The sequence below is a fragment of the Procambarus clarkii genome, chromosome 88 (genome assembly GCF_040958095.1).
Source record: "Procambarus clarkii isolate CNS0578487 chromosome 88, FALCON_Pclarkii_2.0, whole genome shotgun sequence".
Lineage (NCBI taxonomy): Eukaryota > Metazoa > Arthropoda > Malacostraca > Decapoda > Cambaridae > Procambarus > Procambarus clarkii.
Genome location: NC_091237.1, coordinates 17731789 through 17759558, shown reverse-complemented (window position 1 = coordinate 17759558; position 27770 = coordinate 17731789). Strand labels below are relative to the sequence as shown.

The window sequence follows — 27770 nt, the reverse complement described above, 5'->3', positions numbered from 1 at the left end:
TAGGCTGCAGGCTCGCTTCTTGTTAGGCTGCAGGCTCGCTTCTTGCTAGGCTGCAGGCTCGCTTCTTGCTAGGCTGCAGGCTCGCTTCTTGCTAGGCTGCAGGCTCGCTTCTTGCTAGGCTGCAGGCTCGCTTCTTGCTAGGCTGCAGGCTCGCTTCTTGCTAGGCTGCAGGCTCGCTTCTTGCTAGGCTGCAGGCTCGCTTCTTGCTAGGCTGCAGGCTCGCTTCTTGCTAGGCTGCAGGCTCGCTTCTTGCTAGGCTGCAGGCTCGCTTCTTGCTAGGCTGCAGGCTCGCTTCTTGCTAGGCTGCAGGCTCGCTTCTTGCTAGGCTGCAGGCTCGCTTCTTGCTAGGCTGCAGGCTCGCTTCTTGCTAGGCTGCAGGCTCGCTTCTTGCTAGGCTAGGCTCGCTTCTTGCTAGGCTGCAGGCTCGCTTCTTGCTAGGCTACAGGCTCGCTTCTTGCTAGGCTGCAGGCTCGCTTCTTGCTAGGCTGCAGGCTCGCTTCTTGCTAGGCTGCAGGCTCGCTTCTTGCTAGGCTGCAGGCTCGCTTCTTGCTAGGCTGCAGGCTCGCTTCTTGCTAGGCTGCAGGCTCGCTTCTTGCTAGGCTGCAGGCTCGCTTCTTGCTAGGCTGCAGGCTCGCTTCTTGCTAGGCTGCAGGCTCGCTTCTTGCTAGGCTGCAGGCTCGCTTCTTGCTAGGCTGCAGGCTCGCTTCTTGCTAGGCTGCAGGACTCGCTTCTTGCTAGGCTGCAGGCTCGCTTCTTGCTAGGCTGCAGGCTCGCTTCTTGCTAGGCTGCAGGCTCGCTTCTTGCTAGGCTGCAGGCTCGCTTCTTGCTAGGCTGCAGGCTCGCTTCTTGCTAGGCTGCAGGCTCGCTTCTTGCTAGGCTGCAGGCTCGCTTCTTGCTAGGCTGCAGGCTCGCTTCTTGCTAGGCTGCAGGCTCGCTTCTTGCTAGGCTGCAGGCTCGCTTCTTGCTAGGCTGCAGGCTCGCTTCTTGCTAGGCTGCAGGCTCGCTTCTTGCTAGGCTGCAGGCTCGCTTCTTGCTAGGCTGCAGGCTCGCTTCTTGCTAGGCTGCAGGCTCGCTTCTTGCTAGGCTGCAGGCTCGCTTCTTGCTAGGCTGCAGGCTCGCTTCTTGCTAGGCTGCAGGCTCGCTTCTTGCTAGGCTGCAGGCTCGCTTCTTGCTAGGCTGCAGGCTCGCTTCTTGCTAGGCTGCAGGCTCGCTTCTTGCTAGGCTGCAGGCTCGCTTCTTGCTAGGCTGCAGGCTCGCTTCTTGCTAGGCTGCAGGCTCGCTTCTTGCTAGGCTGCAGGCTCGCTTCTTGCTAGGCTGCAGGCTCGCTTCTTGCTAGGCTGCAGGCTCGCTTCTTGCTAGGCTGCAGGCTCGCTTCTTGCTAGGCTGCAGGCTCGCTTCTTGCTAGGCTGCAGGCTCGCTTCTTGCTAGGCTGCAGGCTCGCTTCTTGCTAGGCTGCAGGCTCGCTTCTTGCTAGGCTGCAGGCTCGCTTCTTGCTAGGCTGCAGGCTCGCTTCTTGCTAGGCTGCAGGCTCGCTTCTTGCTAGGCTGCAGGCTCGCTTCTTGCTAGGCTCCAGGCTCGCTTCTTGTTAGGCTGCAGGCTCGCTTCTTGTTAGGCTGCAGGCTCGCTTCTTGCTAGGCTGCAGGCTCGCTTCTTGCTAGGCTGCAGGCTCGCTTCTTGCTAGGCTGCAGGCTCGCTTCTTGCTAGACTGCAGGCTCGCTTCTTGCTAGGCTGCAGGCTCGCTTCTTGCTAGGCTGCAGGCTCGCTTCTTGCTAGGCTGCAGGCTCGCTTCTTGCTAGACTGCAGGCTCGCTTCTTGCTAGGCTGCAGGCTCGCTTCTTGCTAGGCTGCAGGCTCGCTTCTTGCTAGGCTGCAGGGTCGCTTCTTGCTAGGCTGCCAGGCTCGCTTCTTGCTAGGCTGCAGGCTCGCTTCTGCTAGGCTCCAGGCTCGCTTCTTGCTAGGCTGCAGGCTCGCTTCTTGCTAGGCTGCAGGCTCGCTTCTTGCTAGGCTGCAGGCTCGCTTCTTGCTAGGCTGCAGGCTCGCTTCTTGCTAGGCTGCAGGCTCGCTTCTTGCTAGGCTGCAGGCTCGCTTCTTGCTAGGCTAGCTTGCAGGCTCGCTTCTTGCTAGGCTGCAGGCTCGCTTCTTGCTAGGCTGCAGGCTCGCTTCTTGCTAGGCTGCAGGCTCGCTTCTTGCTAGGCTGCAGGCTCGCTTCTTGCTAGGCTGCAGGCTCGCTTCTTGCTAGGCTGCAGGCTCGCTTCTTGCTAGGCTGCAGGCTCGCTTCTTGCTAGGCTGCAGGCTCGCTTCTTGCTAGGCTGCAGGCTCGCTTCTTGCTAGGCTGCAGGCTCGCTTCTTGCTAGGCTGCAGGCTCGCTTCTTGCTAGGCTGCAGGCTCGCTTCTTGCTAGGCTCCAGGCTCGCTTCTTGTTAGGCTGCAGGCTCGCTTCTTGTTAGGCTGCAGGCTCGCTTCTTGCTAGGCTGCAGGCTCGCTTCTTGCTAGGCTGCAGGCTCGCTTCTTGCTAGGCTGCAGGCTCGCTTCTTGCTAGGCTGCAGGCTCGCTTCTTGCTAGGCTGCAGGCTCGCTTCTTGCTAGGCTGCAGGCTCGCTTCTTGCTAGGCTGCAGGCTCGCTTCTTGCTAGGCTGCAGGCTCGCTTCTTGCTAGGCTGCAGGCTCGCTTCTTGCTAGGCTGCAGGCTCGCTTCTTGCTAGGCTGCAGGCTCGCTTCTTGCTAGGCTGCAGGCTCGCTTCTTGCTAGGCTCCAGGCTCGCTTCTTGTTAGGCTGCAGGCTCGCTTCTTGTTAGGCTGCAGGCTCGCTTCTTGCTAGGCTGCAGGCTCGCTTCTTGCTAGGCTGCAGGCTCGCTTCTTGCTAGGCTGCAGGCTCGCTTCTTGCTAGACTGCAGGCTCGCTTCTTGCTAGGCTGCAGGCTCGCTTCTTGCTAGGCTGCAGGCTCGCTTCTTGCTAGGCTGCAGGCTCGCTTCTTGCTAGGCTGCAGGCTCGCTTCTTGCTAGGCTGCAGGCTCGCTTCTTGCTAGGCTGCAGGCTCGCTTCTTGTTAGGCTGCAGGCTCGCTTCTTGTTAGGCTGCAGGCTCGCTTCTTGCTAGGCTGCAGGCTCGCTTCTTGCTAGGCTGCAGGCTCGCTTCTTGCTAGGCTGCAGGCTCGCTTCTTGCTAGGCTGCAGGCTCGCTTCTTGCTAGGCTGCAGGCTCGCTTCTTGCTAGGCTGCAGGCTCGCTTCTTGCTAGGCTGCAGGCTCGCTTCTTGCTAGGCTGCAGGCTCGCTTCTTGCTAGGCTGCAGGCTCGCTTCTTGCTAGGCTGCAGGCTCGCTTCTTGCTAGGCTGCAGGCTCGCTTCTTGCTAGGCTGCAGGCTCGCTTCTTGATAGGCTGCAGGCTCGCTTCTTGCTAGGCTGCAGGCTCGCTTCATGCTAGGCTGCAGGCTCGCTTCTTGCTAGGCTGCAGGCTCGCTTCTTGCTAGGCTGCAGGCTCGCTTCCTGCTAGGCTGCAGACTCGCTTCTTGCTAGGCTGCAGACTCGCTTCTTGCTAGGCTGCAGACTCGCTTTTTGCTAGGCTGCAGGCTCGCTTCTTGCTAGGCTGCAGGCTCGCTTCTTGCTAGGCTGCAGGCTCGCTTCTTGCTAGGCTGCAGGCTCGCTTCTTGCTAGGCTGCAGGCTCGCTTCTTGCTAGGCTGCAGGCTCGCTTCTTGCTAGGCTGCAGGCTCGCTTCTTGCTAGGCTGCAGGCTCGCTTCTTGCTAGGCTGCAGGCTCGCTTCTTGATAGGCTGCAGGCTCGCTTCTTGCTAGGCTGCAGGCTCGCTTCTTGCTAGGCTGCAGGCTCGCTTCTTGCTAGGCTGCAGGCTCGCTTCTTGCTAGGCTGCAGGCTCGCTTCTTGCTAGGCTGCAGACTCGCTTCTTGCTAGGCTACAGACTCGCTTCTTGCTAGGCTGCAGACTCGCTTTTTGCTAGGCTGCAGGCTCGCTTCTTGCTAGGCTGCAGGCTCGCTTCTTGCTAGGCTGCAGGCTCGCTTCTTGCTAGGCTGCAGGCTCGCTTCTTGTTAGGCTGCAGGCTCGCTTCTTGCTAGGCTGCAGACTCGCTTCTTGCTAGGCTGCAGACTCGCTTCTTGCTAGGCTGCAGGCTCGCTTCTTGCTAGGCTGCAGGCTCGCTTCTTGCTAGGCTGCAGACTCGCTTCTTGCTAGGCTGCAGACTCGCTTCTTGCTAGGCTACAGGCTCGCTTCTTGCTAGGCTGCAGACTCGCTTCTTGCTAGGCTGCAGACTCGCTTCTTGCTAGGCTGCAGACTCGCTTCTTGCTAGGCTGCAGACTCGCTTCTTGCTAGGCTGCAGACTCGCTTCTTGCTAGGCTACAGACTCGCTTCTTGCTAGGCTGCAGACTCGCTTCTTGCTAGGCTGCAGGCTCGCTTCTTGCTAGGCTGCAGGCTCGCTTCTTGCTAGGCTGCAGACTCGCTTCTTGCTAGGCTGCAGACTCGCTTCTTGCTAGGCTGCAGGCTCGCTTCTTGCTAGGCTGCAGGCTCGCTTCTTGTTAGGCTGCAGACTCGCTTCTTGCTAGGCTGCAGACTCGCTTCTTGCTAGGCTGCAGACTCGCTTCTTGCTAGGTTGCAGACTCGCTTCTTGCTAGGCTGCAGGCTCGCTTCTTGCTAGGCTACAGACTCGCTTCTTGCTAGGCTGCAGACTCTCTTCTTGCTAGGCTGCAGACTCGCTTCTTGCTAGGCTGCAGACTCTCTTCTTGTTAGGCTGCAGACTCTCTTCTTGCTAGGCTGCAGACTCGCTTCTTGCTAGGCTGCAGACTCTCTTCTTGTTAGGCTGCAGACTCTCTTCTTGCTAGGCTGCAGACTCGCTTCTTGCTAGGCTGCAGACTCGCTTCTTGCTAGGCTGCAGACTCTCTTCTTGCTAGGCTGCAGGCTCGCTTCTTGCTAGGCTGCAGACTCTCTTCTTGCTAGGCTACAGACTCGCTTCTTGCTAGGCTGCAGACTCGCTTCTTGCTAGGCTACAGACTCGCTTCTTGCTAGGCTGCAGACTCGCTTCTTGCTAGGCTGCAGACTCTCTTCTTGCTAGGCTGCAGGCTCGCTTCTTGCTAGGCTACAGACTCGCTTCTTGCTAGGCTGCAGGCTCGCTTCTTGCTAGGCTGCAGGCTCGCTTCTTGTTAGGCTGCAGACTCGCTTCTTGCTAGGCTACAGACTCGCTTCTTGCTAGGCTGCAGACTCGCTTCTTGCTAGGCTGCAGGCTCGCTTCTTGCTAGGCTACAGACTCGCTTCTTGCTAGGCTGCAGACTCTCTTCTTGCTAGGCTGCAGACTCTCTTCTTGCTAGGCTGCAGACTCGCTTCTTGCTAGGCTGCAGACTCTCTTCTTGTTAGGCTGCAGACTCTCTTCTTGCTAGGCTGCAGACTCGCTTCTTGCTAGGCTGCAGACTCGCTTCTTGCTAGGCTACAGACTCGCTTCTTGCTAGGCTGCAGACTCGCTTCTTGCTAGGCTGCAGACTCGCTTCTTGCTAGGCTGCAGACTCGCTTCTTGCTAGGCTACAGACTCGCTTCTTGCTAGGCTACAGACTCGCTTCTTGCTAGGCTACAGACTCGCTTCTTGCTAGGCTACAGACTCGCTTCTTGCTAGGCTACAGACTCGCTTCTTGCTAGGCTGCAGGCTCGCTTCTTGCTAGGCTACAGACTCGCTTCTTGCTAGGCTGCAGACTCGCTTCTTGCTAGGCTGCAGACTCGCTTCTTGCTAGGCTACAGACTCGCTTCTTGCTAGGCTACAGACTCGCTTCTTGCTAGGCTACAGACTCGCTTCTTGCTAGGCTACAGACTCGCTTCTTGCTAGGCTACAGACTCGCTTCTTGCTAGGCTGCAGGCTCGCTTCTTGCTAGGCTACAGACTCGCTTCTTGCTAGGCTACAGACTCGCTTCTTGCTAGGCTGCAGGCTCGCTTCTTGCTAGGCTACAGACTCGCTTCTTGCTAGGCTACAGACTCGCTTCTTGCTAGGCTACAGACTCGCTTCTTGCTAGGCTACAGAATCGCTTCTTGCTAGGCTACAGACTCGCTTCTTGCTAGGCTACAGACTCGCTTCTTGCTAGGCTGCAGGGGTAGGACGAGGCTCGCTCGTATGTTTCAGACTCTACTCCTCTTGTTGTGGGACTCCTCTATTGTTTTGCCGGATGCGTTGTTACATTAGTAGGTCTCTAGTATTAGTTGCAGGTACCTTGAGGTTACCTTGAGGTGCTTCCGGGGCTTAGCGTCCCCGCGGCCCGGTCGTCGACCAGGCCTCCTGGTTGCTGGACTTGTTAAATTAGGTTATGTTTGATAGTAGGGGTTTAAATACATACGTTACAAGACTGTATTATGATTTTGTCGGATTTTTTGCAAGATTTACTTGATAATTGTGTAGGCTATATGACTTATTTGTTCTAAGTTCTAATGCATTTGTTCTGTGTTCTCTTGTATGTGTTGTATATTTTCACTGTCATGTTCTAGATGGTGATTTACACGTGGAATATGTTGTATTTTGGTACACCGAGATATTGTAGGTCATATTGTATTCACTGCAGGTCGTATTGTATTAACTGTAGGTCATATTGTATTAACTGTAGGTCATACTGTATTAACTGCAGGTCGTATTGTATTAACTGTAGGTCATACTGTATTAACTGCAGGTCATACTGTATTAACTGCAGGTCATACTGTATTAACTGCAGGTCATACTGTATTAACTGCAGGTCATACTGTATTAACTGCAGGTCATATTGTATTAACTGCAGGTCATACTGTATTAACTGCAGGTCATACTGTATTAACTGCAGGTCATACTGTATTAACTGCAGGTCATATTGTATTAACTGCAGGTCATATTGTATTAACTGCAGGTCATATTGTATTAACTGTAGGTCATATTGTATTAACTGCAGGTCATACTGTATTAACTGCAGGTCATACTGTATAGCAGGCCATGATGTATTTTCCAGATTACAAGCGCTAACTTGGAATGGAATTGTCTTGTTGATATTTGGTTCAGTGGCAGTTGGAATGTTGTTCTTGCTTTGCTTGCAAGTTTTCCAGACATTGCAAGGTTTATTGGTGCTACTTGTTCTCTAGCACCATTGATACCAATGGTGCTGGGCGAGGCACATCCTGGTTGATACCTGGTTGATACCTGGTTGATGGGGTTCTGGGAGTTCTTCTACTCCCCAAGCCCAGCCATCCTCACCAGTGTTCGTGAGGATGCTCAATTATGGAAATTTAACAGCCTATCCAGCCTGTAGCCGCGTCCAACCAGCCTGGTTGATCAGTCCAGCAACGCGGAGGCCTGGACGACGAGGACCGGGCCGCGGGGACGCTAAGCCCCAAAACCATCTCAAGGTAACCTCAAGGTTAGTGGACCATCCTCCTAATTTTTTTTTTTAATTTTGCCCCGAGGGGCGAGTTTATTGGGCAGCGTCACTCATCTTGTGAGTGGACACACCGCCATAGTGACAGTATTGGGCAGCGCCACTCATCTTGTGAGTGGACACACCGCCATAGTGACAGTATTGGGCAGCGCCACTCATCTTGTGAGTGGACACACCGCCATAGTGACAGTATTGGGCAGCGTCACTCATCCTGTGAGTGGACACACCGCCATAGTGACAGTATTGGGCAGCGTCACTCATCTTGTGAGTGGACACACCGCCATAGTGACAGTATTGGGCAGCGTCACTCATCCTGTGAGTGGACACACCGCCATAGTGACAGTATTGGGCAGCGTCACTCATCCTGTGAGTGGACACACCGCCATAGTGACAGTATTGGGCAGCGTCACTCATCCTGTGAGTGGACACACCGCCATAGTGACAGTATTGGGCAGCGCCACTCATCTTGTGAGTGGACACACCGCCATAGTGACAGTATTGGGCAGCGTCACTCATCTTGTGAGTGGACACACCGCCATAGTGACAGTATTGGGCAGCGTCACTCATCCTGTGAGTGGACACACCGCCATAGTGACAGTATTGGGCAGCGTCACTCATCCTGTGAGTGGACACACCGCCATAGTGACAGTATTGGGCAGCGTCACTCATCCTGTGAGTGGACACACCGCCATAGTGACAGTATTGGGCAGCGCCACTCATCTTGTGAGTGGACACACCGCCATAGTGACAGTATTGGGCAGCGTCACTCATCTTGTGAGTGGACACACCGCCATAGTGACAGTATTGGGCAGCGTCACTCATCCTGTGAGTGGACACACCGCCATAGTGACAGTATTGGGCAGCGTCACTCATCCTGTGAGTGGACACACCGCCATAGTGACAGTATTGGGCAGCGCCACTCATCTTGTGAGTGGATACACCGCCATAGTGACAGTATTGGGCAGCGTCACTCATCTTGTGAGTGGACACACCGCCATAGTGACAGTATTGGGCAGCGTCACTTATCCTGTGAGTGGACACACCGCCATAGTGACAGTATTGGGCAGCGCCACTCATCTTGTGAGTGGACACACCGCCATAGTGACAGTATTGGGCAGCGTCACTCATCTTGTGAGTGGATACACCGCCATAGTGACAGTATTGGGCAGCGCCACTCATCTTGTGAGTGGACACACCGCCATAGTGACAGTATTGGGCAGCGCCACTCATCCTGTGAGTGGACACACCGCCATAGTGACAGTATTGGGCAGCGCCACTCATCCTGTGAGTGGACACACCGCCATAGTGACAGTATTGGGCAGCGCCACTCATCCTGTGAGTGGACACACCGCCATAGTGACAGTATTGGGCAGCGTCACTCATCTTGTGAGTGGACACACCGCCATAGTGACAGTATTGGGCAGCGTCACTTATCCTGTGAGTGGACACACCGCCATAGTGACAGTATTGGGCAGCGCCACTCATCTTGTGAGTGGACACACCGCCATAGTGACAGTATTGGGCAGCGTCACTCATCTTGTGAGTGGATACACCGCCATAGTGACAGTATTGGGCAGCGCCACTCATCTTGTGAGTGGACACACCGCCATAGTGACAGTATTGGGCAGCGCCACTCATCCTGTGAGTGGACACACCGCCATAGCAGCATGTTCAACACTCCCCAATAGGAAGAAAACCCGCTGGGTTGTTCATCCTGTCATTTGCCTCCTGTTTTGGTATCAGTTATAGGAAGGATGATGAACATAGAACATATACCGACGTATAATGCAATAATTTGGACAAACCGGGAAACGATTTTCTACCTATGTTGCAAAGACAAACTAACCTAGCCTTCCTAGGCCTAATGTGAGGCCTAATATATAGTAGGCACGTGTGCTATTCTAGACCTAGAAATATTTATTTTTTAGCTTCATTTTTGGGACTTTATAAAGTGAATAGTACAAAAATCTACTATCTAATGGCTTAGTACGTCAATATTTGTACTATGGTGCACATAGTTACAAAAAGTTACTATCTAAACAGGAAGATAGGTTGAAATTTAGATAATTATTACCTGAATCAAAATCATGATATAAACATGGAGACGCCACCAGCATATGGCAACACCGACCCTAAGCCCGGTTCCCTCTGGCTTTAAGGAACGGAAAAAGCAACTTCAAATCTCCAGTAATGGAACACCAACACAGCAATTTGGCTAGGTTACAAAATCCTCTCTCCCTCCCAATTGAAGAGCAATGCATGTAACCTAATACGCGTATTTAGCGGCGAGGGGATTAAAGAGGTTGAAATGTGAGTTTGATAGGTGAGTGTGTGTCGGGGCGGAGGATTAGGCCACTACGACCGCGCGTTGTGGGGTGTCAACACGGGCCGCCAGCTGCTCCCTGCATCCCGATCCTTTCCTTTTGACTTCAATTATCATCACTATCTCACAAACGGATCCAAATGACGCGAAGGAGATGGATTGAGATTAAATCTACATATCCGCTTATTCAAGAGAGATATTTTTCATCGTTGGATAAGGGTTACGAGAACGAGGGAAGATGTGTCATGAAGCCCAAGTCATGAAAACTGGACTGTGAGAGGCGGGAGCGACCCGGGCTAAGTGACGTCCATGGAATCGGCACTCGAGCGCCAGGAGATTACTGGACTATGAGACTTATTGTATATTGTCCATCAAAGACGCCCGCAGCTCTCCTAGGCGGCCCCGTCATGCTCTACACACGCACAAGCGCGTTTTAAGGACGAAGCTCGTTTGCTAGTGAATCAAATGTGATATATCGTTAGATTGGGTTAGGTTACCTTAGGTTAAGATGGCGTAAGTTAGGCTGGATTAGGCTATGCTAACTTTGGTTGGGATTGGATGAGTTAGGATGCACTTGTAATGCCAACTTAATCCAAGCCATGGGTGGATACAACATTAGTTATCCCTCCTTCAGTTAATCGGGGAAGATAACCAGATATTCACTTGACGCAGTCACTGGAGTCACTTGGGTAGTGGTGGCTAGATTGTGATGATTAGTGTGCCAAGACAAGTGTAAACAAGACTGAGACACTTGACAACACGCCTTGGCAATTCCCCCATTAGTCACCTCAAGCGATATATATATATATATATATATATATATATATATATATATATATATATATATATATATATATATACATATATATATATATATATATATATATATATATATATATATATACATATATATATATATATATATATATATATATATATATATATATATATATATATATCCATGTGTTCTCAGGACACTGTGCTCTCGCTAATGTTCGACTCATCTACGTAAAATTGTCATTCGGTAGGAGCGCGTATGTCGCGGGTGAAGAGGCACATGCGACTGCGAGTGGTGAGAAGCCTCATCCTCTACTGTCCCCCACCTCGAGTGGGTATCATTGTTATGGATCCTAGTAATGCTTGAACACATTGACTAGAAGACACGCGGCCTCCCCAACTTGTCAAGCTAGAAAATGATTGCAAACCCTACAGTCTTGCATGCTAATACTTTGCCATGATTTCGGGGCTCACCCTCCCCGCGGCCCGATCCCCAACCAGGTCTCCTAATGTACCAGTATTGACGGTGAAATAACATGCCAATTTGTATAAAAATCGGAATGTAGGTAGGTAGACACTATGAGGTGGCTTCGACGTTCTTGTCTAAACACACACAGAGATCACACTAACGTGATCGAGGATTCGAATCCTCGACACGGCCCTTGTGATTTGTTCTTGTCTAAACGCCCAAACCATTTCCAGCTTCCAATCCTCCCCTACCCATGCCTCCCACCCCTTCTCCACCCCCCCCCACTCCACAGAGCCCCAGTGCACCCTCTCTCCCAATCCCGACTCCCCGGCTAATCTACCCTACGAGAGGCGCTAAAAACACATAATCAATACACCACAACAACATAGCGGAAACACGGCGAGTCTAGCCAGGAAGACAACTTTGAGCGCGCGAACACGTGGTGAGACACGCCGCTTCACAAGTGGCTCGCTAAACACGTGCGCGTTCCAAATTGGTTATTAATGGATGGGGCGTGTCAGGCATCGTTATGCCGGGTCATTGATGGGTGGTAATTATTCATAACTGAGCTAAACAAGTGAACGAGGCAGATAGGGGTGAGGTAGGTGTCTATGGCCAGGGGTTACTACGCGAATGGGGGGTAGACAAGTGCTTATTTTAAGTGTTTACAATGCTCCCATTTTCTGTGCTAGATTGCCATACTGCGGGCTCGCCATAGCCTGTGCTACTTGGAACTTTTTGTTCCAGATAGCGAATCTTAACAACAACAGGCAGATTGCCTTAGTCGTTTGTTAACTCTACCACTGTATTGTGTGACGAAGCCCTGTTGTATAATGGAGCCTGTTGTATAATGGAGCCTGTTGTATAATGGAGCCTGTTGTATAATGCAGCCTGTTGTATAATGCAGCCTGTTGTATAATGGAGCCTGTTGTATAATGCAGCCTGTTGTATAATGGAGCCTGTTGTATAATGCAGCCTGTTGTATAATGCAGCCTGTTGTATAATGCAGCCTGTTGTATAATGCAGCCTGTTGTATAATGGAGCCTGTTGTATAATGGAGCCTGTTGTATAATGGAGCCTGTTGTATAATGCAGCCTGTTGTATAATGGAGCCTGTTGTATAATGGAGCCTGTTGTATAATGGAGCCTGTTGTATAATGCAGCCTGTTGTATAATGGAGCCTGTTGTATAATGGAGCCTGTTGTATAATGGAGCCTGTTGTATAATGGAGCCTGTTGTATAATGCAGCCTGTTGTATAATGCAGCCTGTTGTATAATGCAGCCTGTTGTATAATGCAGCCTGTTGTATAATGCAGCCTGTTGTATAATGGAGCCTGTTGTATAATGGAGCCTGTTGTATAATGGAGCCTGTTGTATAATGCAGCCTGTTGTATAATGCAGCCTGTTGTATAATGCAGCCTGTTGTATAATGCAGCCTGTTGTATAATGCAGCCTGTTGTATAATGCAGTTTGTAGGTTGTTGATTGCTGAGCGGTTATGTGTCTAGGTGCAAACCTCGACCCGGGACCCGTATAAGTCTCCCTGTCACGGCTCCAGTAGGGTGTCCCGCCCCCCCCCCCCCTCACAGTCTCATCATAATGGGAATTAATAATGCCAGTTGGAGTAAGGCTAAAGCTTGCTTGATCACGCAGGAATGTAGTATAACCGATCAATTTGTTCGATTATAATCTACTGGGGACTGAGGCAATGTATCCAAGCGTTGTACCGGACACTGGTGTCAGTGTATGTGACACCAGTGTCAAGTGTCGGGGATGAGGTGTCGTGAGGTGCCACACACCCACAGGTGTCGCTGGGTGCCACACCGGCAGGTGTCACCAGGTGCCACACACCCACAGGTGTCACCAGTTGCCACACACCCCTACAGGTGTCACCAGGTGCCGCACCCACAGGTGTCGCTGGGTGCCACACACCCAGGTGTCGCTGGGTGCCACACCCCTAGGTGTCGCTGGGTGCCACACACCCAGGTGTCGCTGGGTGCCACACCCCTAGGTGTCGCTGGGTGCCACACACCCAGGTGTCGCTGGGTGCCACACACCCAGGTGTCGTGAAGTGCCAATCCCACAGGTATCACCAAGTGCCACACCCAAGGGTGTCACCAGGTGCCACACCCCCAGGTGTCGCTGGGTGCCACACCGGCAGGTGTCACCAGGTGCCACACACCCAGGTGTCGCTGGGTGCCACACACCCCTTTCAACCAACATAAACACCTATTCACTTGCTGAAGATCAGAAATACCACGGTTGATCCCCTCCATCTGCCACCTTCCCCACGGGGTTTCGACACCCCTTTCTACACCCAGTGTGTTCATCACCCTCCCCACGGGGCCCCGACACCCCTCCCTACACCCATACCACTCCTTTACTCCTAGTAGACTCGTCACCAGTTTCCTCAGAGCCAATCCCTTCCGGTTTGTCCTTCCCGTTGGGGAGTCGAGTTAACCTAAATGAAGATTTGTTTATAGGGATCAAATGGCTTCGTTGTTATGGACACACCGGACTCCGGCCACACCTGTGACACACACACCAGTAATGATGGTGGCCCCGTCTACACCAAACCTACCAACATTAATCATCCCATACTGGCTATTCTCCTCATTCTCTCTGTCTCTGTCTCTGTCTGTCTGTCTGTCTCTCTCTCTCTCTCTCTCTCTCTCTCTCTCTCTCTCTCTCTCTCTCTCTCTCTCTCTCTCTCTCTCTCTCTCTCTCTCTCTCTCTCAGTGTGGTATACGTGATGCACAGGTCGTGCTGAGCGTGTGGCATGAGCAGCATGGTGAGAGAGGTGCACAGGCCCGGGGTGGTGATGGTGTCATGCCCTGTGCAAGAGATACACAGGGCAGCACACCTGTAGCACAAACACCTGCTACCTTTGACCTCTTGTGCATTACACTTCAAGCCTCTTACTGCGGTCTTACCCGCCACACACACACGTGCGTGCGTGTGTGCGTGTGCACAAGGTGCAGACCCACACACACACACACGCACACAACCCTTCACTTGGCAATACCGTGCATATTGTCCCGGACAATATTCGCAGGTCATAAACAACATTAGACAAGTGCGCGCGTATTGACAGCCTGCCTGACAGCCTCCCTGACAGCCTCCCTGACAGCCTGCCTGACAGCCTGCCTGACAGCCTCCCTGACAGCCTGCCTGGGGCGGTGCAGCAGAGACCGGGCCCCGCCATCTGTCGGCTCTCACGGGGTGAATGAGACTCACCGCCATTGTTGTGGTGCTAGGATCCGATTAGGGGTGTTTCTCTTGTTTTGGTCATTGTAGAACGGTTGGGCTCCGTTGCTGCGGGTTTGTCGCGATGGGGGGGTGGAGGGGGGAGAGGGAGGGAGGAGGGAGGGGGGAGAGGGGGGAGGATAGACCTCCATGCAAATTTTGGTGTTTTTTTTGGTCAACTGGAATTCTCGTTTCACACCGGAATTATGTGTGTTTTTTTTGTTTTTTCCTGTTTGACGATTGATAGATTCTGTGGTTCATGTGTTTTTTTAAAGGTTTGGTTATGTGTAGTTATTATATATTATCGTCTACATATACGTTGTGGTTCCTCTCGGTCATACTGCTTTAAATGGGGAATGAAAGTATTATATATTTTCAGGTTGAGGACAATTAGTGGTGTGGCACAATGGGGCGCCTGGTGGCCGAGTGGACAGCACTCAGGATTCGTAATCCTGGGGATCGGAGTTCGATCCCCGGCGATGGTGGAAAACAAATGGGTAGAGTTTCTTTCACCCCGATGCTGCCCCCCTGTTACCTAGCAGTAAATTAGACTTACAGCTGCCTAATTAGTTAGACAGCTCTTACGGGCTGCTTCCTGGGTGGGGGGGGGGGGGAAATGATCGTTGATTGATTGACAGTTGAGAGCTGACGAGCGGCAAGATATCTGCCTGAGCTGTTGAAAGTGTTGAAGAGCATGAAGATGGTAGACAGGTGAGAGGCGGGCCTAAAGAGCAGAGCTCAACCCCCGCAAGCACAACTAGGTGAATACAACTAGGTGAATACACACACACACACACACACACACACACACACACACACACACACACACACACACACACACACACACACACACACACACACACACACACACACACACACACACTGCACGTAAAGTTGAGGAAAGACCACAAGACGATAACTCCGTTGTAATAGCAATCACAGAAACGAAATTGTCAGGCATCATAATAAATGCACGTTTTACCCAAGGACTAGAGTATAAGTGAGGGAAGGGAGAAGGAAGGAAAGGGAAGGGAAGGGAAGGGAAGGGAAGGGAAGGGAAGGGAAGGGAAGGGAAGGGAAGGGAAAGGGAACTATCAGGGGAAAGCGCCAAGCCATTAGACTATATAGCACTAAGAAAGGAATCAGGATAAGGATTTGGGATGGGACGGGGGGAAAAGGAATGGTGCCCAACCACTTGTGTGGACGGTCGGGGATTGAACGCTGCTACTGATAAGAAAACACTGGAGTGTTAAGGAGATAGATATGAAAGTCCGCTTAGGGCTCAGAGACTACATAACAGGTACCATGAAAATGGGAGGACTAAATATATTAGTAATAATGATTCACAGTGTTCCACTAATTTACTGAAGACCGAGACAGAAATGTGACAGAAAGAGCGTGGGAATTATTACTATAACAGAAAGAGCAGCCTCTGTCCCCGCCAAACAAACACCGAAACTACGACGTTGGTACAACGTTCGAACAAGTTTTAACACCTCCTAACCAGTTATAACAACCAATATAGCAAGTTGTAACAACGTTCTAATACGTCATAAACACGTTAAGCCAAGATGTAACAACTTTATTACAAGTTGTAACAAGCGGAAAATAGAGAGTTTCGGTTTGTGTTTCCAGGGTCACATGCAGAAATGGATCTGGACTTGTGATAATGGAAGACTTCAACCATGGAAAGATTGACTGGGAAAACAACCGCGTGGTGGCACAGAGACATGGAGAGCTAAACAGGTTGACGTGGCAAGCTGAAACTTTCTTAGCCATGTCCGGGGACCAACAAGAATAAGAGGTAATGACAAATACCAGGAAACCTGACCTGATATTCCTTCTGAACGAGTCGGCCATCAAGGATAAATCACTTTGGAAACCCGCGTGACTGAATGACTGCTTACAGTGCATTAGTAGGCATCCACCAGTCTCGGGAGACTATGGAGTTGCGCTCTGGTTGTCGGTCTGGAGTGGCCTCACCAGGGCACAAAACCAGGGTAGGTTGATATGTGGGAGAAGCTGTTACCCAAGCAGCAGGTCCCCGCATTGACGTCTGAGTATCTGGTGGAAGTGTAGATAACTTATTCAAGGAAAGGGACCAGAAACCCAAAGGCTGGCATGAAATTACTTCGAAGCTGTCTCCAGAAGTCTTCGTCAAAAGGATTTCATTAACAGCGTGTGCGAGGTTGGCTAACATGAGAACTAGACTAACTTGGAGAAAGTTCAAAGGTATGCTGTCAGACTGGCTCCAGAACTACGAGGTATGAATTACGAGGAAAGGCTACAGGAATTGAGTCGCTAGAAGATAGAAGAGTTAAGGGGAGGGAGTCATGATTACGGCATACATAATTCTTAGGGGGGGGGGGGGAGTTGATAAGGTAAATATAAACACTATTGCACGGGTGGTATGCGAACAAGAGGACACAGGTAGAAACTGAGTACCCAAGTGAGCTACAGAGTCAGAAAGATATTTTTCCGGTGTCAGAGTAGTTAACAAATCGAGTATATTACACTAGGAAGAGATGTAGGGAAGGCACACTCCATACACAGCTTCAGGTTAGATATGATAGAGCCCAATTGGTTCAGGGAGCTGTATACCAGTTGACTGACAGTCGAAAGGCGGGGCCAGGAGCTGAAAGCTTATCCCTCTTAACTATAATTAAGTGGGTGAGTATTCACACACATACGTCTTATCTATAAAATAGAATGTCTGTCCAAGGTTGAAGGCCAGATGCTTGCAGCTAGCCTCACCCAATTTTGCACGGTGATTCCTGCCGGGTCCGTGCCCAACTTAAGTGGGGTGGGGGTTATCAACATTGAAAAGTGTCAATTGACCTTAAATGTATATAATTAATATGACATAATGAAATACAACTTGCAACTATAGCATTGCCGCAACACCACACTGAAGCAACACAGCCCACAACACAGATACAATACTACTGGCTCATCACGGCCCTTGTAGAGTTGTTCATTTGATGCATCAAACTATTGTGATTTCTGAATGTAATTTCTTCATTTAACATTACTGGCATTAATGTAACTGGGAGCTGGTGACACCTTGGAGACGCTAAGACACACACTGAGGAGCCTACACCTGCCGGGTACACACCTGCCGGGTACACACCTGCCCTACTGATCAATATCTTCCACCGTGGAAAATATAAACACACGAAGGGTGTTTATGTTGACGTAAGTTCGAATCCTCGTCACGGCCCTTGTGGGTTTGTACACGAAGGGTGTCTTAGTCTGCATGGCTTCTCACTACCAATAAATTTGTTTGCTTTAGAATTAGAAGAGTGCCACACACACCTGTGTGTGTGTGTGTGTGTGTGTGTGTGTGTGTGTGTGTGTGTGTGTGTGTGTGTGTGTGTGTGTGTGTGTGTGTGTGTGTGTGCGTGTGTGCGTGTGTGGTGTGTGTGTGTGTGTGTGTGTGTGTGTGTGCGTGTGTGTGTGTACTCACCTAGTTGTACTCACCTAGTTGTGCTTGCGGGGGTTGAGCTCTGGCTCTTTGGTCCCGCCTCTCAACCGTCAATCAACAGGTGTATAGGTTCCTGAGCCTATTGGGCTCTATCATATCTACACTTGAAACTGTGTATGGAGTCAGCCTCCACCACATCACTTCCTAATGCATTCCATTTGTCAACCACTCTGACACTGTGTGTGTGTGTGTGTGTGTGTGTGTGTGTGTGTGTGTGTGTGTGTGTGTGTGTGTGTGTGTGTGTGTGTGTGTGTGTGTGTGTGTGTGTGTGTGTGTGTGGCATGGGTGATGCTGGTGACCGCCAGAGGTGTGTGATGGGAGATGCTGCGAGTCAGGAGATGAAAGGATCAGCTCTCCAGCTCTCAGCATCGCTAACTATTTCATTTGTTGTACTTAAGCTTCTAGCTTACCTTAGCTTCAGCCGTGTTGAGAACGTTAATGGCTTCTATCTTAACTTGACCACTGACTAATGAACTTTGAACTTAACAGCGGCTTTTATAAGCGGATGAACTTGTGTATAAAAAATATATGATAACTTGAATATCAGTACAGCATTTTGGGTTATAGTTTTCAGACAAATCTGGTATATGTTCACAATTGGCCTGAATGATACAGCGAGTCCTGTATAATACAGTGTTCCTGTATTATACAACAGGCCTGTATTATCACAATTATCTAAATATAATGACGAATATTTTTAATCGACAGAAGATAGGCATTGATAAGATTATGAATAATAATAAGTATTAGTATTTATAACTATTCTTATTGGTGGTACAATATACACACTGGTGGGTGTTGTGTGTGGGTGTAGCCCCCAGTAAGAGTGTGTGTGGGTGTAGCCCCCAGTAAGAGGGTGTCTGGGTGTAGCCACCAGTAAGAGTGTGTCTGGGTGTAGCCCCCAGTAAGAGTGTGTCTGGGTGTAGCCACCAGTAAGAGTGTGTCTGGGTGTAGCCCCCAGTAAGAGTGTGTCTGGGTGTAGCCACCAGTAAGAGTGTGTGTGGGTGTAGCCCCCAGTAAGAGTGTGTCTGGGTGTAGCCACCAGTAAGAGTGTGTCTGGGTGTAGCCCCCAGTAAGAGTGTGTCTGGGTGTAGCCACCAGTAAGAGTGTGTCTGGGTGTAGCCCCCAGTAAGAGTGTGTCTGGGTGTAGCCACCAGTAAGAGTGTGTGTGGGTGTAGCCACCAGTAAGAGTGTCTGGGTGTAGCCCCCAGTAAGAGTGTCTGGGTGTAGCCCCCAGTAAGAGTGTCTGGGTGTAGCCCCCAGTAAGAGTGTCTGGGTGTAGCCCCCAGTAAGAGTGTCTGGGTGTAGCCCCCAGTAAGAGTGTCTGGGTGTAGCCCCCAGTAAGAGTGTCTGGGTGTAGCCCCCAGTAAGAGTGTCTGGGTGTAGCCCCCAGTAAGAGTGTGTCTGGGTGTAGCCCCCAGTAAGAGTGTGTCTGGGTGTAGCCACCAGTAAGAGTGTCTGGGTGTAGACTGTTAAAGCTTCAGATTCAGAGATAGTTAAGTGTAACCAGGAGGCTTCGATATTCAACAAATACTGGAAATGGAGGCAGGTGTGTAACTAGCCAGACTGAGGCAGGTGTGTAACTAGCCAGACTGAGGCAGGTGTGTAACTAGCCAGACTGAGACAGGTGTGTAACTAGCCAGACTGAGGCAGCTGTGTAACTAGCCAGACTGAGACAGGTGTGTAACTAGCCAGACTGAGGCAGCTGTGTAACTAGCCAGACTGAGACAGGTGTGTAACTAGCCAGACGGAGGCAGGCTGTGTAACTAGCCAGACTGAGACAGGTGTGTAACTAGCCAGACGGAGGCAGGTGTGTAACTAGCCAGACTGAGGCAGGTGTGTAACTAGCCAGACTGAGGCAGGTGTGTAACTAGCCAGACTGAGGCAGGTGTGTAACTAGCCAGACTGAGGCAGGCGTGTAACTAGCCAGACTGAGGCAGGTGTGTAACTAGCCAGACTGAGGCAGGTGTGTAACTAGCCAGACTGAGGCAGGTGTGTAACTAGCCAGACGGAGGCAGGTGTGTAAATAGCCAGACTGAGACAGGTGTGTTTAGCAACTTGAAGAAGAGCTTAAAGATGCTCAAGCCAGATGTATGAAGATGTGATTGTGTATCCTAGGAGGGAATCCAGGTGTGTGGGTTACACCTGCATGTGTGTGTATCCAGAGAAGTATAGCCCGCAGGGTGTAGAATATGTAAAAGAATAAGCTAAGAGGTTGTGGTGTTCCCGCGAGGATCTAGGAAGGTGTAGAGGGGGAGGTGGGATAGAGAAGGTGTAGAGGGGGAGGTGTAGAGGGAGGGTGTAGATAAGAGGGTGTAGCCGGGGCGGGATTTAAGGCGGGTTATCCAGAGCACTCGGCCTGCCTTCACACACCGTTGGTTCACTGACGTAGTAGCAGTGACGGGCCCTCCACGGCCCCGTACCTTCCTGTACCTCGCTGTACCTTGGCCCTCCACGGCCCCGTACCTTACTGTACCTCGCTGTACCCTGGCCCTCCACGGCCCCGTACCTTGCTGTACCTCGCTGTACCTTGGCCCTCCACGGCCCCGTACCTTGCTGTACCTCGCTGTACCTTGGCCCTCCACGGCCCCGTACCTTGCTGTACCTTGCTGTACCCTGGCCCTCCACGGCCCCGTACCTTGCTGTACCTCGCTGTACCTTGGCCCTCCACGGCCCAGTACCTTGCTGTACCTCGCTGTACCCTGGCCCTCCACGGCCCCGTACCTTGCTGTACCTTGGCCCTCCACGGCCCCGTACCTTGCTGTACCTTGCTGTACCCTGGCCCTCCACGGCCCCGTACCTTGCTGTATCCTGGCCTCCACGGCCCCGTACCTTGCTGTACCCTGGCCTCCACGGCCCCGTACCTTGCTGTACCCTGACCCTCCGCGGCCCCGTACCTTGCTGTACCTCGCTGTACCCTGACCCTCCGCGGCCCCGTACCTTCCTGTACCTCGCTGTACCTCGCTGTACCCTGGCCCTCCGCGGCCCCGTACCTTGCTGTACCTCGCTGTACCCTGGCCCTCCACGGCCCCGTAGCTTGTTGTACCTTGCTGTACCCTGGCCCTCCACGGCCCCGTACCATGCTGTACCTCGCTGTACCCTGGCCCTCCACGGCCCCGTACCCTCCTGTTCCTTGCTGTACCTCGCTGTACCCTGGCCCTCCGCGGCCCCGTACCTTGTTGTACCTTGCTGTACCCTGGCCCTCCACGGCCCCGTACCTTGCTGTATTCCTGGCCTCCACGGCCCCGTACCTTGCTGTATCCTGGCCTCCACGGCCCCGTACCTTGCTGTACCTTGCTGTACCCTGGCCCTCCGCGGCCCCGTACCTTGCTGTACCTCGCTGTACCCTGGCCCTCCGCGGCCCCGTACCTTCCTGTACCTTGCTGTACCTCGCTGTACCCTGGCCCTCCACGGCCCCGTACCTTGCTGTGCCTTGCTGTACCTCGCTGTACCCTGGCCCTCCGAGGCCCTGTACCTTGCTGTACCTTGCTGTACCTCGCTCTACCCTGGCCTTCCACGGCCCCGTACCTTGCTGTACCTTGCTGTACCCTGGCCCTCCACGGCCCCGTACCTTCCTGTACCTTGCTGTACCTCGCTGTACCCTGGCCTCCGCTGCCCCGTACCCCTCTTGTACCTCGCTGTACCCTGGCCTCCACGCTCCCCCCAATAGCTGGGTGTGTAGCAAGAACAGCTGGGGTGTGTAGCAAGAACAGCTGGGGTGTAGCAAGAACAGCTGGGGTGTGTAGCAAGAACAGCTGGGGTGTGTAGCAAGAACAGCTGGGGTGTGTAGCAAGAACAGCTGGGGTGTGTGTAGCAAGAACAGCTGGGGTGTGTAGCAAGAACAGCTGGGGTGTGTGTAGCAAGAACAGCTGGGGTGTGTAGCAAGAACAGCTGGGGGTGTGTAGCAAGAACAGCTGGGGTGTGTAGCAAGAACAGCTGGGGTGTGGGTAGCAAGAACTGCTTGGGGTGTGTAGCAAGAACAGCTGGGGTGTGTGTAGCAAGAACAGCTGGGGTGTGTAGCAAGAACAGCTGGGGGTGTGTAGCAAGAACAGCTGGGGTGTGTAGCAAGAACAGAAGGGGTGTGTAGCAAGAACAGCTGGGGTGTGTAGCAAGAACAGCTGGGGTGTGTAGCAAGAACAGCTGGGGTGTGTAGCAAGAACAGAAGGGGTGTGTAGCAAGAACAGCTGGGGGTGTGTTGCAAGAACAGCTGGGGTGTGTAGCAAGAACAGCTGGGGTGTGTGTAGCAAGAACAGCTAGGGTGTGTAGCAAGAACAGCTGGGTGGGTGTAGCAAGAACAGCTGGGGTGTGTAGCAAGAACAGCTGGGTGGGTGTAGCAAGAACACCTGGGGTGTGTGTAGCAAGAACAGCTGGGGGGTGTAGCAAGAACAGCTGGGTGGGTGTAGCAAGAACAGCTGGGGGGTGTAGCAAGAACAGCTGGGGTGTGTAGCAAGAACAGCTGGGTGGGTGTAGCAAGAACAGCTGGAGGGGGGGTGTAGCTAGAACAGCTGGGTGGGTGTAGCAAGAACAGCTGGGGGTGTAGCAAGAACAGCTGGGGGGTGTAGCAAGAACAGATGGGGGGTGTAGCAAGAACAGCTGGGGGTGTGTAGCAAGAACAGCTGGGTGGGTGTAGCAAGAACAGCTGGGGGGTGTAGCAAGAACAGCTGGGGGTGTAGCAAGAACAGCTGGGGTGTGTGTAGCAAGAACAGCTGGGGGTGTGTAGCAAGAACAGCTGGGTGGGTGTAGCAAGAACAGCTGGGGGGTGTAGCAAGAACAGCTGGGGGTGTAGCAAGAACAGCTGGGGTGTGTGTAGCAAGAACAGCTGGGGGTGTGTAGCAAGAACAGCTGGGTGGGTGTAGCAAGAACAGCTGGAGGGGGGGTGTAGCTAGAACAGCTGGGGTGTGTAGCAAGAACAGCTGGGGGTGTAGCAAGAACAGCTGGAGGGTGTAGCAAGAACAGCTGGGTGGGTGTTATGTTGTGGTGGCGACAGATGGCGTGCCAGACCAAACAGCCAGGTACACAAGTCTCATTTACTGCTAATTGTGTTTGTATTTTGTTCACATTTGGGAGAGTTGCCGTCAGCACGTGACCACAGCTGTGTGTGTGTGTGTGTGTGTGTGTGTGTGTGTGTGTGTGTGTGTGTGTGTGTGTGTGTGTGTGTGTGTGTGTGTGTGTGTGTGTGTGTATGTGTGTGTGTGTGTTGTGTGTGTGTGTGTGTGTGTATGTGTGTGTGTGTGTGTGTGTGTGTGTGTGTGTGTGTGTGTGTGTGTGTGTGTGTGTGTGTGTGTGTATTCACCTAGTTGTGTTTGCGGGGGTTGAGCTTTGCTCTTTCGGCCCGCCTCTCAACTGTCAATCAACTGTTTACTAACTACTTTTTTTCCACACCACACACCCCCAGGAAGCAGCCCGTGACAGCTAACTAACTCCCAGGTACCTATTTAATGCTAGGTAACAGGGGCATTCAGGGTGAAAGAAACTTTGTCCATTTGTTTCTGCCTTGTGCGGGAATCGAACCCGCGCCACAGAATTACGAGTTTTGCGCGCTATCCACCAGGCTACGAGGCCCCCTGTGTGTGTGTGTGTGTGTGTGTGTGTGTGTGTGTGTGTGTGTGTGTGTGTGTGTGTGTGTGTGTGTGTGTGTGTGTGTGTGTGTGTGAGGGGGGGAGAAGAGGGGGAGTAGATTAAGTTTTCAATTTAGTTAAATTTCTTTCCAATCAAACCAAGTTATCGTCAATTACGTTAAAGGGACCAATTACCTGTTTTTGTCACTATGAACATTCTTATCGCGACCACCCTCACTCCTCACTCAGGTGGATGAGGATAGGGTGTGGTGGATGAGGTGAGGAACTAGTGGATGAGTCGCTTGTTCTCCCCTAGCATTAAGTCAAGTGGGTTGATGGATGAGTAGCGGGTGACAGGTGTCAATCATAGCCTGCTGGCTGCACCTTTAACTTGGGAGAGGGGGTGGTGGGGGGGGTGGATTTAGAGGGGGTAGGGGTAGGTAGGGGGCAGGTAGGGGGCAAGGGGGGCAAGGGGCAAGGGCAGGGGGGCTCTGGGGCAGCACCTTTAACTTGGGAGAGGGGGTGGTGGGGGGGGTGGATTTAGAGGGGGTAGGGGTAGGTAGGGGGCAAGGGGGGCAAGGGGCAAGGGGGGCAGGGGGGGCTCTGGGGCATGGCATGACCTGTATAAAGTTACACACCTCCTCCCACCTTTATTAAAGGCACGCGCCCCCCCCCCCTCCCCCCTCCCACGTGGCTCTGTCAGCTGTCGTAACCCGACGCCATTCATCTCCAACCACCACCACTACCACCCCAGCCTCCCCCCCCACCACCACCACACCCCACCCCATACCACCACAACCACCCCCTACCTCCACCACGACCACCCCCAGCCTCCCCAACACTCCCACCACCCACCTTTACCACCATTATAACAACTCCCTCACCACCACCACCACCACCCCCTACCACCACCTACCACCACACCCACCCACTACCACCACCACTACCACCACCAACAACAACACACCATCCACCACCTACCACCACACCCACCCACTACCACCACCACTACCACCACCACCAACAACACACCATCCACCAACAAGCCAAAGACCAAAGAAACCAACATAACCATATCATCCCAAAATCTAAGATCATCAGAGAACCCACAACACACACACACGCACGCGCGTGCGGCCACCACAGAGGTAACCCAACCCCGCCTCATCAACACATGGTTCCCTCTTCACCAATTGGCGCCGAAATAACCATTAAGAAACAATCCTCCAGCCCATTGACAGTACATGATGGATTTCCGTCCGAGCGGCGAAGAGCAAAAAGCCTGGATACAGTTTCCATTTTGCGCGGGAAACCCCTTGTGTAACAGCTGGTGTGTTGAGGTGCCGCGAACCGCCACCAACCTGTTTACGGGGGGTTTAATTGGGGTCTTTCGGGGGTGATTAGGGTGGGTTGTTAGCAGGGGTACGATGATGGGTGGAAATGGGAGGGGGTGTTTGTTTTAGAGGGTGGTTGGAGGTGATGTAAATAGGGGGTTGAGGGGGGGTTTAATGATGTGTAATTATCTAAAGTGGGCAACAGTAGCGGTGAGCCCCCCTACGGCGCGCGGTGATTGGTCAGTGCTGAGGGGAGCGCTGCCGACACACGCGCACTCGCGCGCGTTCACACACACACACACACCCACACCCACACACACACACACACACACACACACACACACACACACACACACACACACACACACACACACACACACACACACACACACACACACACACACACACACACATGACATGATCACCACATTCAAGATTCTGAAGGGGATTGATAGGGTAGATAAAGACAGTCTATTTAACACAAGGGGAACATGCACAAGGGGACACAGGTGGAAACTGAGTGCCCAAATGAGCCACAGAGATATTAGAAAGAACTTTTTTAGTGTCAGAGTGGTTGACAAATGGAATGCATTAGGGGGTGATGTGGTGGAGGCTCACTCCATACACAGTTTCAAGTGTAGATATGACAGAGCCCGATAGGCTCAGGAATCTGTACACCTGTTGATTGACGGTTGAGAGGCGGGACCAAAGAGCCAGAGCTCAACCCCCGCAAACACAACTAGGTGAGTACACACACACACACACACACACACACACACACACACACACACACACACACACACACACACACACACACACACACACACACACACACACTAGGCCCCAAGAGCATAGTTAGTATTGGAGAATTACGCAGTTACGCATTTGTAACATGTGCTGGCGTCATCTGTTGTGACATAGACATCATATTGGGTCTATAGAAGCCCCCCCCTACCCTTTGGAATCATATTGACTCCAGAGAAGTACCTTTGGAATTCCCCTAACCCCCCTCCCCATAATGGCAACATTTGCATCCCCAAATCATTCCCGCACATTTGGAGAAGAGGAGAGTACTAATTTGGAGAAGAGGAGAGTACTAATTTGGAGAAGAGGAGAGTACTAATTTGTAGGAGAGAAGAGTACTAATTTGGAGAAGAGAAGAGTACTAATTTGGAGAAGAGTATGTAATTTGTACTCCTGGGATATTACAGTCCAACCAGAGCTGGGGACACATTCTCCAGTTATGTACTCCAAGTACACATTTGTATTCAGGCAAGTACTCCCCAGTCCCAGCACGGGAATGGGGGGAAGTACTCGGCTGCGTAATTAGGCACCAGGGGGGGCCAGATTCACGAAGCAGTTACGCAAGTACTTACGAACCTGTACATCTTTTTCTCAATCTTTGGCGGCTTTGTTTACAATTATTAAACAGTTAATGAGCTCCGAAGCACCAGGAGGCTGTTTATAACAAGAACAACAGTTGATTGGCAAGTTTTCATGCTTGTAAACTGTTTAATAAAAAAAAAAGCTATCAAAGATTGAGGAAAGATGTACACGTTGGTAAGTACTTGCGTAACACCTTCGTGGAAGCAAGCAGAAGGGTACTCACGCTGGGAATGTTGTCGTTGGTACAGACGCACTCAGACAGCAGACGGTCGCGGATCTCCCAGGCGAAGATGGACGGACATTCGCGCTTGTAGTCCGCGATTTTGTTAACGACGTGAGGTGTAGCGACGCGAGGTTTGGAGCCGCCGATGGCGCGAGGTTTGATAGACCCGGTCTCGTAGTACCTGTCGGAGAGAGACACGAAGGGGCGTCAGTCAGATGCCCCGGGTGTTGGTGTATCCGCTAGCGATAAATGGCTCTGATATAACTCTTTGCTGATGAGTATCATGCATTAACACTTAGCTTACACATCAAACAAATTTGAGGAAGTTCAGAGTTTTGAGTTGAGCTTAACAAAGATCAAGAACAAATCCACAAGGGCCGTGACGAGGATTCGAACCTGCGTCCGGGAGCATCCCAGACACTGCCTTAATCGACTGAGCTACGACAAATCCCTTGTGGATTTGTTCATTTGATGCATCACGTTAGTGTGTGATCTCTGTGTGTACAGATGAAGAAGTATCTGAGTGCCGAGTATGTGTTTGAGTATCTAAGATTAGATAGCACCTTCGCAGGTGACTTATCAGAAGCCGCCCCAGGACCCCTAGCGGGCGTACCTGGCCAGGATCTTGGAGACGCAGCCATTGGACACCTGAAGTATGCGGGAGATGTCGCAAGGTCTGGCACCAGAGTGGGCCAGTTCCACAATCTTCTGCCGCGTGGAGTCAGGCAGGGGGCGGCCGTTCACGTACACGCCCCCCAGTTGGTTGACTCCGCTATGGCCTGCAAGGGATACCAGAGAGCTCGGGGTTAGGGAGACAGCGGCCCGCGTACACTCACCTAGCGAGGATCTTGGATACACAGCCATTTGAGACTTGGAGTATGCGGGAGATGTCGCAGGAACGTACGCCTGAGTGAGCCATTTCCACGATCTTGTGTCGGATGTGGTCGGGCAGTGGTCGGCCGTTGACGTATACGCCGCCCATCTGGTTGACGCCCGTACCTCCTGCAAGGATATTAAGTCAGATACGCCCACGCGCCCACCGATCTCACACGCCCTCCCCCTACAGCATGACACATTATTATGAGGGACAACATTGTAATAGGGGGAACAGACCTACGACCGATGCTGAAAGTCGCTGCTGTTATTGGTGGAGCAGACACGCACATATCAGCTAATGATACTGGTAATGCCTCCAAAGTTCCACCGCTTACGGGCTATTCATGCCCGTGCCACCTTTGGGGTGGCTGAATCAATCATCAATCAGATACGCAAAGCCACGAGTCATGTTAGTTCAAGTACGTTTATTGAGACAGTTCATCTCAAAGGGATAGAGTAACTTAGGCTATTTCTACCCTCCCAAAGGGTCATGTTAGTAATACAGGACGGGGTTAGGGGGGATGGATAGGGATAGGGGGGGTTCACAGGACCGCTGCTCCAGCTAAACTACTATTTAGCTGTTTTGAAAATGCCTTTGAAAGTTCCTCCGCCTGTGTGTCGTGTTAAATGTGGAGATTATATCGTGTTGAATCAACTCTACCTAATCTAACCTAATCTTACTAAGCTCAACATTACCCAACTGAACGTAACCTAATCTATTACAACCTCATC

The 27770-nt window shown here is 51.9% G+C and overlaps 1 protein-coding gene across 1 annotated transcript in view; it reads right to left on the bottom strand.

Moving 5' to 3' along the window:
• Window positions 1–27147, bottom strand: part of LOC123748513 (paired box protein Pax-6-like) — a 78496-nt gene extending 51349 nt beyond the window's left edge. Inside the window, 2 exon segments of the mRNA XM_069317767.1 lie at window positions 26163–26343; window positions 26776–27147. Coding sequence (XP_069173868.1) covers window positions 26163–26343; window positions 26776–27026 — 432 coding nt within the window. The 5' untranslated portion in view covers window positions 27027–27147.
• Window positions 27148–27770: the final 623 nt, after the last annotated feature.